This window comes from Rhipicephalus sanguineus, chromosome 2 (assembly GCF_013339695.2).
Source record: "Rhipicephalus sanguineus isolate Rsan-2018 chromosome 2, BIME_Rsan_1.4, whole genome shotgun sequence".
In the NCBI taxonomy this organism is placed as follows: Eukaryota; Metazoa; Arthropoda; class Arachnida; order Ixodida; family Ixodidae; genus Rhipicephalus; species Rhipicephalus sanguineus.
Window position 1 is genome coordinate 133,962,013 of NC_051177.1, and position 12,071 is coordinate 133,974,083.

Below are 12,071 nucleotides of genomic sequence, written 5' to 3' on the forward strand. Positions count from 1 at the left end.
TCTTTCAAAGGAGGCATGTCAGGTGCGAGCACGCTAGAGATAGCTATCGGAAGTTAGGAAACTTACGAATTGCAAACGAACGCTCTTCACATTGGCTTCAAAGTTATATTTTTTCCTTAAGCAAACCGCAATATTTAAATTAAAGTTACAATTAAGCGCATTCTATCCCTCGCTTCTAACAACGCACTGACAATTTTTGAAGAGGTTACTTAGCCCCGGAAGAAATGACCGCACGTTCCGTGGTCGACGATTCCTGCTATTAGGAAATTTGTCATCAAAACTGCCATAAAGACAGTAGAAGAGTATTAATGATTCACATAATGACCGTGTAAGACCACGTATGGTGTGGCGTTGGATACTCGAGATGCCTCAAAGATTCTGCAGCATTACTGAAATTACTAGCTCGAATCCAAGAAAGAAGCGAATGCCACAAATGCACTTATCTTGCCATGCCTTTATTGAAATATTTCATGGAAAGTGTTACCGCAAGGCCATGTCATTTAGTTTAGAAGTCACTTCATTGGCGCATTCCGCTTTTCTCTCCTCGGTGCAATGAGTTTTGTTCACACATACAATTCAACGTCGCCCACACAGTGCAGCCAATTTTTTCTTCATAAAAAGAGGCGTTTGTATAGAACTGGCATTTGCATGAAGTGCATTCAATCCACGTAGTGGCGCCACTCAATTTCCTTGGCTTCCCTGAGATGCCAGGCCCTAAAAATAGAAGAACATGTATAGATGCTGAAAAATTCGTACTTATATCGTCAGAATCAGCAGACATGCACATAAGGAAAGCGATATCCCTTATGAAAATGACTGCTGATTGTCCATTGCCCTACTATGATCGAATCATTGACTTTATTGATTATCGCTGATTTCGCAATACTCACTGGATTACTGCAATACTTCATCAACGACATTTCTGTTGAGCCGTTAGGAATAAAATGTAAATGACTCATTGCTATCGAACAGCATCAGAGATTTTTTTCATAACAATGTTTAGGTTGACCACATTGAAATAAATATTTCATTGACACATTTCTATCGAAATACCGTTGAGGACATAATTCTTAAACAATAATTCTTTCGAGCACTTTACAATAAAAATTTCATTGACGCAAATAATTTGAAATACAACTGAGGAACTATTTCGTCAACAGTATTTCTGTTGAGTATTTTCTGAAAAAATGTCATTGACGCAGTTACATCGAAATACCACCTAGGAATTATTCACTGCCGACAAAACTGTTGTGCCACTGAAAGTAGCTCACGCGCCACCAACTCCTGCTAAGCGCTATCTTGAGGCGAAGACACACACACACATAGCGTAGCATAGCACGTACACAGCTATGATCCGTATCCTGCTCTCTGTTAAAATAGCATGTGCACCAACGTGCGCGGCCGTGGCGTTTTCATCTACTATCAAGGACCCACATTCCGAGCGCACCACTTGGCGCTCCTTCGTGCGACATACCCAGCCGGTGCGCTTCGTGTCTGCTTTAGGCCGCGTCCGTAAGCAGGCTTTGCATGCTTGCACTCGCGGACGGAATATACAAGCTACAAGGCCCGGTGCCTTGTATGCTCCATCCGAATTGTACTGACACTTGTCTAGGGCGGTAGAGCACGTGGTTGCGGACGCTGTCGTTGTCCGCAGCTCCTACCTCACATTAGCTACAAGCTTCCTTTCGTGCTTGGAGTATAGCACAAAAACCTAGCATGCAGTATGACTGTAGTAGGTATCATTACGGTGTCGATCGTTGCACATTTCGGCAGAAAACTGCAGCTAAAGCGGCCGGCGGGGTGCTCTAGACTAGTGTGATTCCGTCTGTGCTGTAGGCGGAAGATGACTTACACGGCGAAAATAGACCTCGATTGTCTATACCATCGTTATCGCATTGAAGTACCAATGTCACGTGAAAGTAACACTTGATGGTCAGTTGTGCTAGCCTGGCGCATATTTCTGTAGTCGTTTAAAATGTCGGAAGAAATTTTCTGGAGACTTGTAGTTTTCTCCTCTTGTACTACGAGGAACAGGTTATTCGAGAGCATTTGGGATGTCAGCCATTTTCTCGCTATAGGTTAAACGAGGTGCTCGAGCGAAATTGCAGAGCAGAATTCAGTGGAAGTCCGCTTGGTGGCTCGACGATGGAACTGGCCGCCAAAAGTGGTGAGGGCGACAACAAAGGTGCATTTTTACGTTTCACCACCAAAAACATGACCTCAGAGATCTGTATTTTTTATCCGGGCTTGAGATGACGCCGCCGGTGTGACCTCCGCGATTTCGTCCATCGATGATATCGTGGCCGAGTGTGCCGATACATGCGTCAGTAGTCACGATGTTGAGGAGGTGGAGCAGGTGCCGGAGCAGTTGCCGGAGCCAACGGCTTCATTGATGGTAACAGCGCTGGATTTGTTGCAGAAATTTCAGCGCAGTGACGATGCCGAAAGCCAGAGGACACTGGAGCTGCTTGAGATATGCTTTGAACTGAGTGAGTGCGACAAATCTTGTAGAAAATCTTGCAGCATCGTCAGGCGACGCTGCAAGGTTGCTTCAAGCGAGAGGTTTGAAATAAAACTTTGTGCTTCTCGCAATTACTCTAAATTCACATTTTTTCCAGTTTCTCCGTTTTTACGTTTTCCGTCTCTTACGTTTCCTTGACGGTCCCGTGAAAAGCCTATAAGCGCGGCTCTACTGTATAACAAATTTTTTCCGAAATACATCAGTAAAAAAAGTGGGGATTTTCTTCTATGACACACAGGACTTTTGTGACGCATACGGCTTTTTTTTCGAGCGTGCCATACAACGCTATCTCGTCCGAACATTTTGCCGGCCTAGTCACAAACCAAATTTTATTTGCAGGACGCTGCAGTCTGTGCACATGTACTAAACAATGGAGTCATTATTCGGTAGTGATTTTATGTGCCAGATGACTGAAGCAAGGGCGACGTTAGCTTATTGTTCCTGGGCAAGGTCCCACTGGAATACTGCGGTGGTTGCTTTTATCATTTCATGGTTCATAGGACTCATCGTCGTTTGTCAACATTCATGTCGTTCTTCTTGTCTTTGCGTACCGGCAGCCAGAGCTGCATGTCGCCGTCTACCTTGCCTGCATCGTCCGGAGATAGGAGGCTCCTCGTGCGGGCTGCCACCGCGGACATTTCAAACGCGCAGGCGAACGTTAGCGGAAATTACACACGAGAGCTCTGCGGTGTCGCTACGTAAAAATTTTAGATTTCGAAGGACCGCTATATTTTTTTTTCTGAATTTTATCAACGTCCCAATCTTACGGAATTACTCGAGCGAAGTCACTTCGTTAAATGGAGTTCCAGCTGCAAATGCATGATATCTTCTTCAATCATTAGGTCTTACCTACAGATATGCAACCCAGCTGCAGTACACAGAAAATGGCCTTGTCATTTTCAGGACGTATTGTTTATAGCACGCGGAAAAATTAAATTGATTTCATACATTCAGCCATATCTATTGCCACATCGCCGTATAGAATTTTTCAGTGCAGGAATATATGTGCTAAGGTATGCGAAACCCATATTACGGGACATTATTTGTGCGGGTTTCTGCTACGTAAATGAACGGTACTTTTAGTCTTTTTGCGAAGAAATATTTTTATGAACGAAGTACCTAAGGGTGTCGGCGTCCATCATGCATCGTCGTCTGCTGTCGCGGTGGGCCATTTGCTTGAGCGCAAGAGAGGGCGCCACCGCCTCAGCGCTCGCCATGTGGTAAGAGAGAGCGATCGGTCTTTCGGCGATTAAAGCTGAACTACCAGCTCGCAAGGAACAAGAATGCGTCCTCGTCCGCTAGAGACAACACCGACGCAGGTAGCGTCTGTTAGCGAGTTTCTTGATTGAAAAAAACTGACTGCTTGCACTGCAATAACGTTCACTGTTCACCCCGTATATATAGGCACTGGATCTTGACCTGTAATGTAGTGCCACTGGGAGATTTCTCTTATGCGTAGTTTCGTAGCGGGCATGGTAACTAAAAGCGGACTGCTGGTCTCCGTGTCTAACCTTTCGTCTGTTTGTCATTCCCCATTAGCAGTGATTTTTTTCCTGTCGGAAACACCCGCGCACACTGCATGCTGCACCCCTCCCCAGGTTTCACGTTAGTGGAGCTCAAACACCCTTACCTACGTGCTTCGCCCCTCCGCAATTTTTTTCTGACCTAATAAAACGAAGTAGTGATGTTGTTGCAATGTAAAATACTCAACTGGTATAAGAAAGCATATGGCTGTGTCACACTTTTATACTTTTACATACACACTTTTATAACACTGAAAATTCATCAGAGTTAAGAATGATGTTCAGCGTTCCGCAGACAAGCACGCGGAATAGTTGACACAACTCATCGATGCCATGTTTCTTCAATGGCTAAGTATATTTTCATGGTGAGCTTGTCAAATCGCGTTGTCTATATATTAAGCATCTGCTCACGTACATTGGGAACACGACAAACAGAAGCGCCTCAGAAGCCAAGACGTATAAAAGGTTACTGTTCCGCGTATTAAGGTGAAAGCCATATGCGTCTGAAGACTTAAACGTATGGCATCCGACCTCGTCGCGCGTAGCTGTACAAGAAGCCACGTTATGAGTTCGTGGCGTCATATTGTCAAGGGGTAAAGATGTTGGAAAAAAATAGGAACATGTATTTACAAAATACTCGCGAGTGGTGTTGCGCAAGATCTGTGGTAGGCTATGACGATATCATGTGGCAATGCCCTCAGGAAAACGTCGCAAAGCATCAATGATAACGACGACTTTCTGACACGAAGCGCCTCAAGTCCCCGCGTCGTGTTACCTAGTACATGGTCACACAACTTCGTTAGAAGTTGTATGACCATGTACTACATAACACGTCATACAACTTCGTTAGAAAAACGCACAGGAGTAAGCCTTCGAAGCCTTGAGAAATACTCCTGCTCCAAGAGATTTTGTCACTGAAACGTATTTCCGCCATGTCTATATCGTCTTTACAACATGAATTTGTGGTAGGAAACCCCGCTACAGCTGCCGCTGCGTCTCTTTTCAAGAGTTTCAGATAGTTAAGTTTGTGCGTCGATGTAAGAGTACCGTTCCAGTTGATGATCTAATCGAACTGCTCCCAGAACTCATTCCACTTGCACAAGGTACCAGCGAAAGGAATAATATTAGCAGGTCCCATAGACGCCGGCATGTCGTGAACTTCAATGGGCGATGACACAGCAGACGTTTCGCTATGCTGGTGTAGTTTGCTGTAGAGCTCGGCTAAGATGCCGATCGCGTTATCCTCACTTTAAAAGATGGTAGCGCATTCCGCCTCGAAGGCCTCGTCACTTCTATGGCTCTCTATCTCATCGTTAATCTTCTTCAGGTCCTTGTTCTCGTTCTTTAGACTCATAAATCGAGTCAATCTGTCGCACTGTCGCGTCAACATTCTCAAGCAGCGCACTTGCCTCTTCAATCAGCTTGGTGTTGGTTGGTTGGTTGGTTGGACCTTGTCAACCTGGCGCAACCCACTGTGGGGGATCGGCCATGAAACGGGCGGCACCGTATTTTTGAGATAAAATTGTTTTACATTTCAAATATGTTTATAATAAGGATATGTAAGGAGAAACTCACTCTAATATTCAAGGCTAAAAAACATTAAAAAATTTATATATATATATATATATATATATATATATATATATATATATATATATATATATATATATATATATATATATATATAAACACATATATATATATATATATATAATGCATGAATGAAAAATAAAATGAAATTAAATAACCTAATAAGCAATTCGCTTTGTCTCCCGTAGAAAATCGCATACGGCTTCGAAAACGTTCCTGTGGCTGTGGCCCAATTCAATTGCCCCAAAGGAAAGTACCATCGGAAGTGATAAATTTAATCCCATCCTTCGGAGGGGTTCCTCTAGCAGTCTTTTCCTTTGATTTTTGTACAATCTGCATGCTATAAAGAAGTGGTGCAGAGATTCACTCTCGTTGCAGTGGTGGCATAAATGTGTCTGAGACAGACCAGACCTGTGCAGGTAAAAGTTCAGTGGGTGAACTCGGCATCGTAGTCTGGTGATAGATATTTCTGCCCTTCTGCTGGAGCACCATCGATTTTTCCACGAAAAGTCAAGGTGAAGGAATTCGGATGTTGACAAAGGAGATTTACCAATGTCAACCGACGTGGCAAACTTTTCAAATCGCGCCGAAGAGACAAAGGCCAACGTCGGTAAAATAGAAATTATGGGACCATCGCGTGATGCAACTGCAAGCGCGTCCGCACATTCATTGAGGGTTAAACCTTTGTGACCTGGTACCCACACCAAACGAATAAAACTTAAATGTCTTGGGACAAGAGAATAAAATACTTCTAAGGTACATGACATGTTAGGTGCCGTCAATGAAGAACAAACAGACAGACAGTCTGTTAAAATGATTACTTCTGTTATAGATAAGGGTAATTTACGTAAAGCTAGGATGATTGCAAGTAATTCCGCTTGATAAATAGGTGTAAAATCAGGCAAACGAATTGAGAAAGACCAATCCAAAGATAATGATGTAATTCCCACTCCTGCCTTTTCTTCACAAACTGAAGCATCAGTAGCTATTACGATGTTTGTATCTAAGTTTGACAAATGGTCTTCCAAAATGGCTTTTATGAATCTATTAGGAAAGTCTTTGCATTTCTTAGGAAATATGTCGTCGAATTGTATTCTAATTGGGTGCACTGATCTGTTCGACACAAGTACTTCACGAAGGTTTACTTGTAATGATGCCAAGAGTTTTTGTGCGAAAATGACTTGTGGACACCGTAATCGAGACCACTCATGGCTAAAAAATGACATCGGCTGATTAATAAAACCATACTGCGACCTCCTCAGGGGTGATGCATATATCTTTAGGAAGGTACGTACTGTCAGGATGTGAAAGCGTGTAAGAAGAGAAGGCAGGCGCGCTTCTTTGTATAAAATATTATTCGCAACAAATTCAGGAAGCCCAAGACATAAACGTAATGATTCGCGTTCTAGAAGAACTAATGGCCCAAGTTTGTAGGCAGGTGCCCCAGAAAACAAGACGCAGCCGAACTCCAATATCGGGCGAATATACATGCAATAAATCATAAGAAGCACATCACGTCGTAATCCTGTCCGCTTATTGCTGAGCCTACGAAGCATCCCTACCGCACGAGCTCCTTTAGCTGCCATAGTTTCGATATGCGGGCCCCAATTAAGTTTTTCAGTATAAATAACCCCTAAATACTTAATCGATTCCACCTGCGGGATAACGTCTTGGCGATAAAGCAACGAAATTTGAACGGGAACGCTGAGCGGGAAAATTACAATTGCGCTTTTTCTAATGTTCAAGGACAAATTAATGCCTTCCAACCACGTTTCAAGAGTGTTCATATACCTCTGTAAGTTTTGATACAATGTATGTATATCTGCAGCTGTAGCAAAAAATGCAATATCGTCGGCGTATACATATACCTGTACGCCCTGTTGAATAGGAATGGTACTTAATAAAATATTAAATAGTAATGGAGACAATACCGATCCTTGGGGAAGACCTCTAGTTTGTTTATAATTTAAAGACGATATACCAGATTGAGAGCAATAAAACTTTGTCTTTCAAAAAGGAGTGTACCCATGCAACGAAGTAATGTGGCAGACCTACGTCTGTAAGCGAATTTATTAATTTAACATGTTCTACACTGTCATAAGCTTTTGCAATATCCAGAGTAACTAAAGCGGCAAAGCATTTCTGATCACGGGCTAGTTGTATCCTGCTTTCTAAGTCAACATGGGCACACCAAATGGAACAACCCCGCCTGAATCCAATTTGGCATGGGCTCAAGATCATGTGTTCATTCAACCAATTATCTATCCGAATGTGCAATATTCGTTCGATTAATTTTACCAGATTAGAAGTGAGCGAAATAGGCCTGATGTTATCTAAAGTATATCCAGAGCCTTGCTTTTTAATAAAGGAATTATTTTCGCAATTCTCCAATCAGGTGGGATCCAAGCATTTCTAACAGAGTGATTAACGATTTCAAGTAAATCTTGGGGCGAAACCTTATGTATGATTTTTATTACCGATGCAGTAATGCCATCAGGCCCTGGCGCAGAATTAGGTAAGATTTGCACAACTTGTGCTAGTTCTGAAGCAGTGACCTCTTCAAAGTCATCACTTTTGACAGGGGACCGTGAGAGGTATGAACAAGCAGTCGTGAAGCGATTTTCAAGTCCTTTAGCAATATTTTCAAGAAAACTAGCCAATTCATTTGGCGTTGAAACTACCGATTCGATGTTTATGGGGGAAGGGATTACCTTTTTGGATCTAAGAAATTTAAAAAGGGGTTTCCTGTTGCCAGGCTTCGAAAGGAACTCTGAACGTTGGCTATCATAACCCTCCTTCGCAGTGGCGACTGTCCTCTTAAAAACTGCGGCCGCATATTTGTAATCCATCCAATTTCTAGAACATTGGTTGTAAAGCAATTTTCGCCACGCAGCTTTTCTTAGCCTGTAATCACGTGAACAATTTGAGTTCCACCATGGATTTAAAGAATCTCGTTTAGAGACCTTTACTGTGAACTTAGATTTATTTAACGATGCTTTGATAATATCACTAAAGTTCATGGGATTTTTCTCATCATTTTCGTCTGTCCGTTTCGACAAAGCCGCACGTAGCAGTTTTTGAAATGTATTAAAATTTACATGAGTAATCGAATGGCAGGTTACTGAAGTCAGTGGGCATACAAGCTCAAACAATATAGGAAAATGGTCGCTACTTGTACCTGAGTTCAATGTAGACCATGTAGAAATAGAGAGGCTAGGACTACAGAAAGTAAGGTCTAACACAGAACGGGACTGATTACAAACTAACGTGGGTGTTCTTTTGTTAATGCGTAATAAATTATTCTTGGAAACCAAATCCCATAAACGCTTGCCACTCATGTCTGTTTTGAAACCCCATGAAATGTGATGAGAATTAAAGTCTCCTGCCAATATAATTTCTTTCCTGCAACAAGATATCACCGAATCAATAACAGTAGAATTTTGAACACCTGTAGGAAAATATGCATTGACTAACGAAAACGGAAGACATCCCGGAAGAGAAATATCTAAAGCTAAAATTTCACTTTCTAAGTTCATTATTCGACATGTAATTTTAACTCGATGAGCAATTTGTGAAGAAATAAATACTGCTAATCCTCCACCACGAGAGGGCCGGTCTAAACGAAATGTGCGGTAATTTTTAAGATGAAAACTTTTTTCTTTCGAAAGCCAAGTTTCTTGCAAAAGAATAACATCAGGGGAATGATGATTACACATGTAAAATAAATCGGTAGCTGCAGAAAAAATTGAACGGCAATCCCACTGTAAAAATTTTAAGCCGCCTATTGTGTCAAAATTCCGGCAGTATTCACTGCCTTCTCCAGTATACTATCTTTCAAGAAATCTCTTTTTGATGCGGTTTCCTTCTGGTGTTTTTTACTCTTAACTTTTGGGCTCATTGGAGAACCTTGCGCTCCAGGCGACGCACGCCGTTTCATGTTTCGAGAGTCCAGTTCCATTTGTGAGTCCTGGGAACCTGAATCGGAGCTCCAATCTGGATCTTGTTCAACGGGTATAATTACCCTACGGCTACCGTTCGACGGACCGGCTTTTGGAGAGTGTAAGTCCTCTTCAGCAGCTATTATTATCTTGCGGCTGGTTTCCAAGGAGGCTGAGTCCCGTGACCCTGGACTAATTTCCTTACTTGACAGAGAAAGTGGAGGGGTCGCAGCTGGATGGTTAGCATTCAGAAGGATTTGAGACATCTGCGCGTTCACTATTTGTGCCAATGATTCTGTCAGTGTTATAAAGAGGTTTTCCATTACTTTTGTCATCGTCTTTTCAATGGTGGAGGCTATTACTTCTGAGAGGGAAGAATCGATGCCCTGAGTAAAACGAGTCGTAGCACTGGAGTACCCACGAGACCGTTCCCCAATGGCAATTCTAGCCTCACGTCTAGAACATCTCTTTTGTTCAATGATCTCCATTATTTGAATTTCCTGGGCCCTCGCAGAACAGCTACTATCATCTGCTGCGTGAGAGCCGCTGCACAGACAACAAAACCTTTCCAGTGCTGCACAGTCAATAGCGCTATGTTCTCCTGCACACATTTGACACCGGACAACTGACCTGCATCCCTTGATGGAATGTCCGTAACGCCAGCATTTAGTGCACTGCAGTGGACGAGGAGACATTGGTTCTACCCGATATATCAGTGGCCACGCCTTGATTTCTGTGCCATTTGCATGGTCCTCTTTGTCTTCAGCTTGTCCTGTCAGATGATCGGTAGGCCTCAGTAGTTCACGCTGTTGTTCCAGTCGGTAGCCACTAGCGATGTCCCTTGACGGTAGTTCCCGGCTGTCGCCTTCTGGGTTTAACGGCACCAAAATACAAAATATGTGGGAGACAGAACAGCCGACACAGACTTAGGAACGAAAACAGACGTTTATTAGACGTCCGCACGAGCCCAGAACATAACGATGGCTGCTTCGTTCTCGTCGAACGAGCGCAAGCACTTGGTGCCCAAAGCTCGTCTTCTTGCAGGAAGAACGCGGGAAATTCAACAACTCTGGCATAGCTATCGTGGCAGGCCTTCAGAGATTGCTTCGAGACAGGAAGTTGATACCATGCTATCTGTGGAGCTGTTCGATCCCAACCTGTTGCATCTGTAGGAGTGTACGTAACTAATGGCAGAAGGGTCTTACATGGAAACTTGGGATGAAGCCCAAATAGTTCATAGAAGGTGGAAGAGCCCGGGGTGTCGTGGCTCGACGAGCTGTTTCGCATCAGGCGAAGTGCTACTCAATCACGGTTGTCAGCGGAAAACTTCATGGATAGTACTGTCCTCAGTGTGTGATTTAAGCACACAGCGTGTGGGTTTCATGTAGGCTATGCGCTTCTGGGTGGCAGGTAGTGGTCAGCTTGTGCGGGCGAATATTAGGAAAGAATGTCCTTGACGACTTTGAAAGAAATTAGTGACCAAGTTAGGTCAGCAGATCGCGGAGCGCTGTGACTAACGTCGTGAAACAAGAGGTCCGCAAAGTCAAGAATACAGTTCGCCGATAGTTCTGCCAGGATAGTGTTGCACTATCCCGGCAGGGATGCAACAGCTACGCCAATTGCACCATTTTGATACAACTTCGTTTTCTGCGCCCCAGGTAACCGCAAAATGTTTTCGGTTCCGCAAATTTTAACCTGGTGTTAGCGCTGAACGAAGCCCGCAATGGTGACCTAATGTTGGAAGAGGCACCTTCATCCAATCCAATCCAATCCGATCCCGTGGCGCTTGACTCAAACATGACGTTAATCTGTTCTGCCGGGGGAGGAAGGAAACAGAAAAAGGAGAAGGCAGGGAGGTTAACTGGAAGCACTTCCGGTGGCTACCCTGCACTGGGGGATCGGGGAAGGGGGTTAGAACGACGAGAAACAGAGAGGAGGGAAGAGGAAAAAAGCCGGCAGATCCCACGCATTGTGGGAATCGATGTAATGCGAAGCAGCCAGCAAAGAGCTGCATACTTCGTCTTGTATGTCATTGAGGAAAATGCGTGTCATGGTTTTCATGTTAACTCCTATTATTTATGTTCGTCACACAGTAACGTCGCGCAATACCAACTTCGGGGTCGATCAAGCTAGAGAAACAGCCGCCAGCGCCTCATGAGCGTGGCACGCAATTCATGCTGTACATGACATACGTGTCATGACTTTCATGTTAACTCGTGTTATTTATGTTCCTCACACGGTCACGTCGCAAGATACCAATTTTGGTGTATATCAAGCTAGCGAAACGGCCGCCAGCACCCCATGAGCGTGGCACGCAAGTCATGCTGTACATGACATGCGTGTCGTGATTTTCATGTTAACTCGTGTTTTTATGTTCGTCACACAGTCACGTCGCGCAATACCAATTTCCGGGTAGATCAAGCTAACGAAACGGCTGCCAGCGCCCCATGAGCGTGGCACGTAAGTCATGCTGTACATGACATGCGTGTCATGATTGTC

General features: G+C 43.7%; 1 protein-coding gene across 1 annotated transcript in view; it reads right to left on the reverse strand.

Annotated features, from left to right (window-relative positions):
• Nucleotides 1-445: 445 nt before the first annotated feature.
• Nucleotides 446-12,071, reverse strand: part of LOC119383681 (uncharacterized) — a 143,142-nt gene continuing 131,516 nt past the window's right edge. Inside the window, exon 5 of the mRNA XM_037651958.2 lies at nt 446-714. Within this exon, the coding sequence (XP_037507886.1) occupies nt 518-714 (197 nt within the window). The 3' untranslated portion in view covers nt 446-517. The remainder of the gene's footprint in view (nt 715-12,071) is intronic.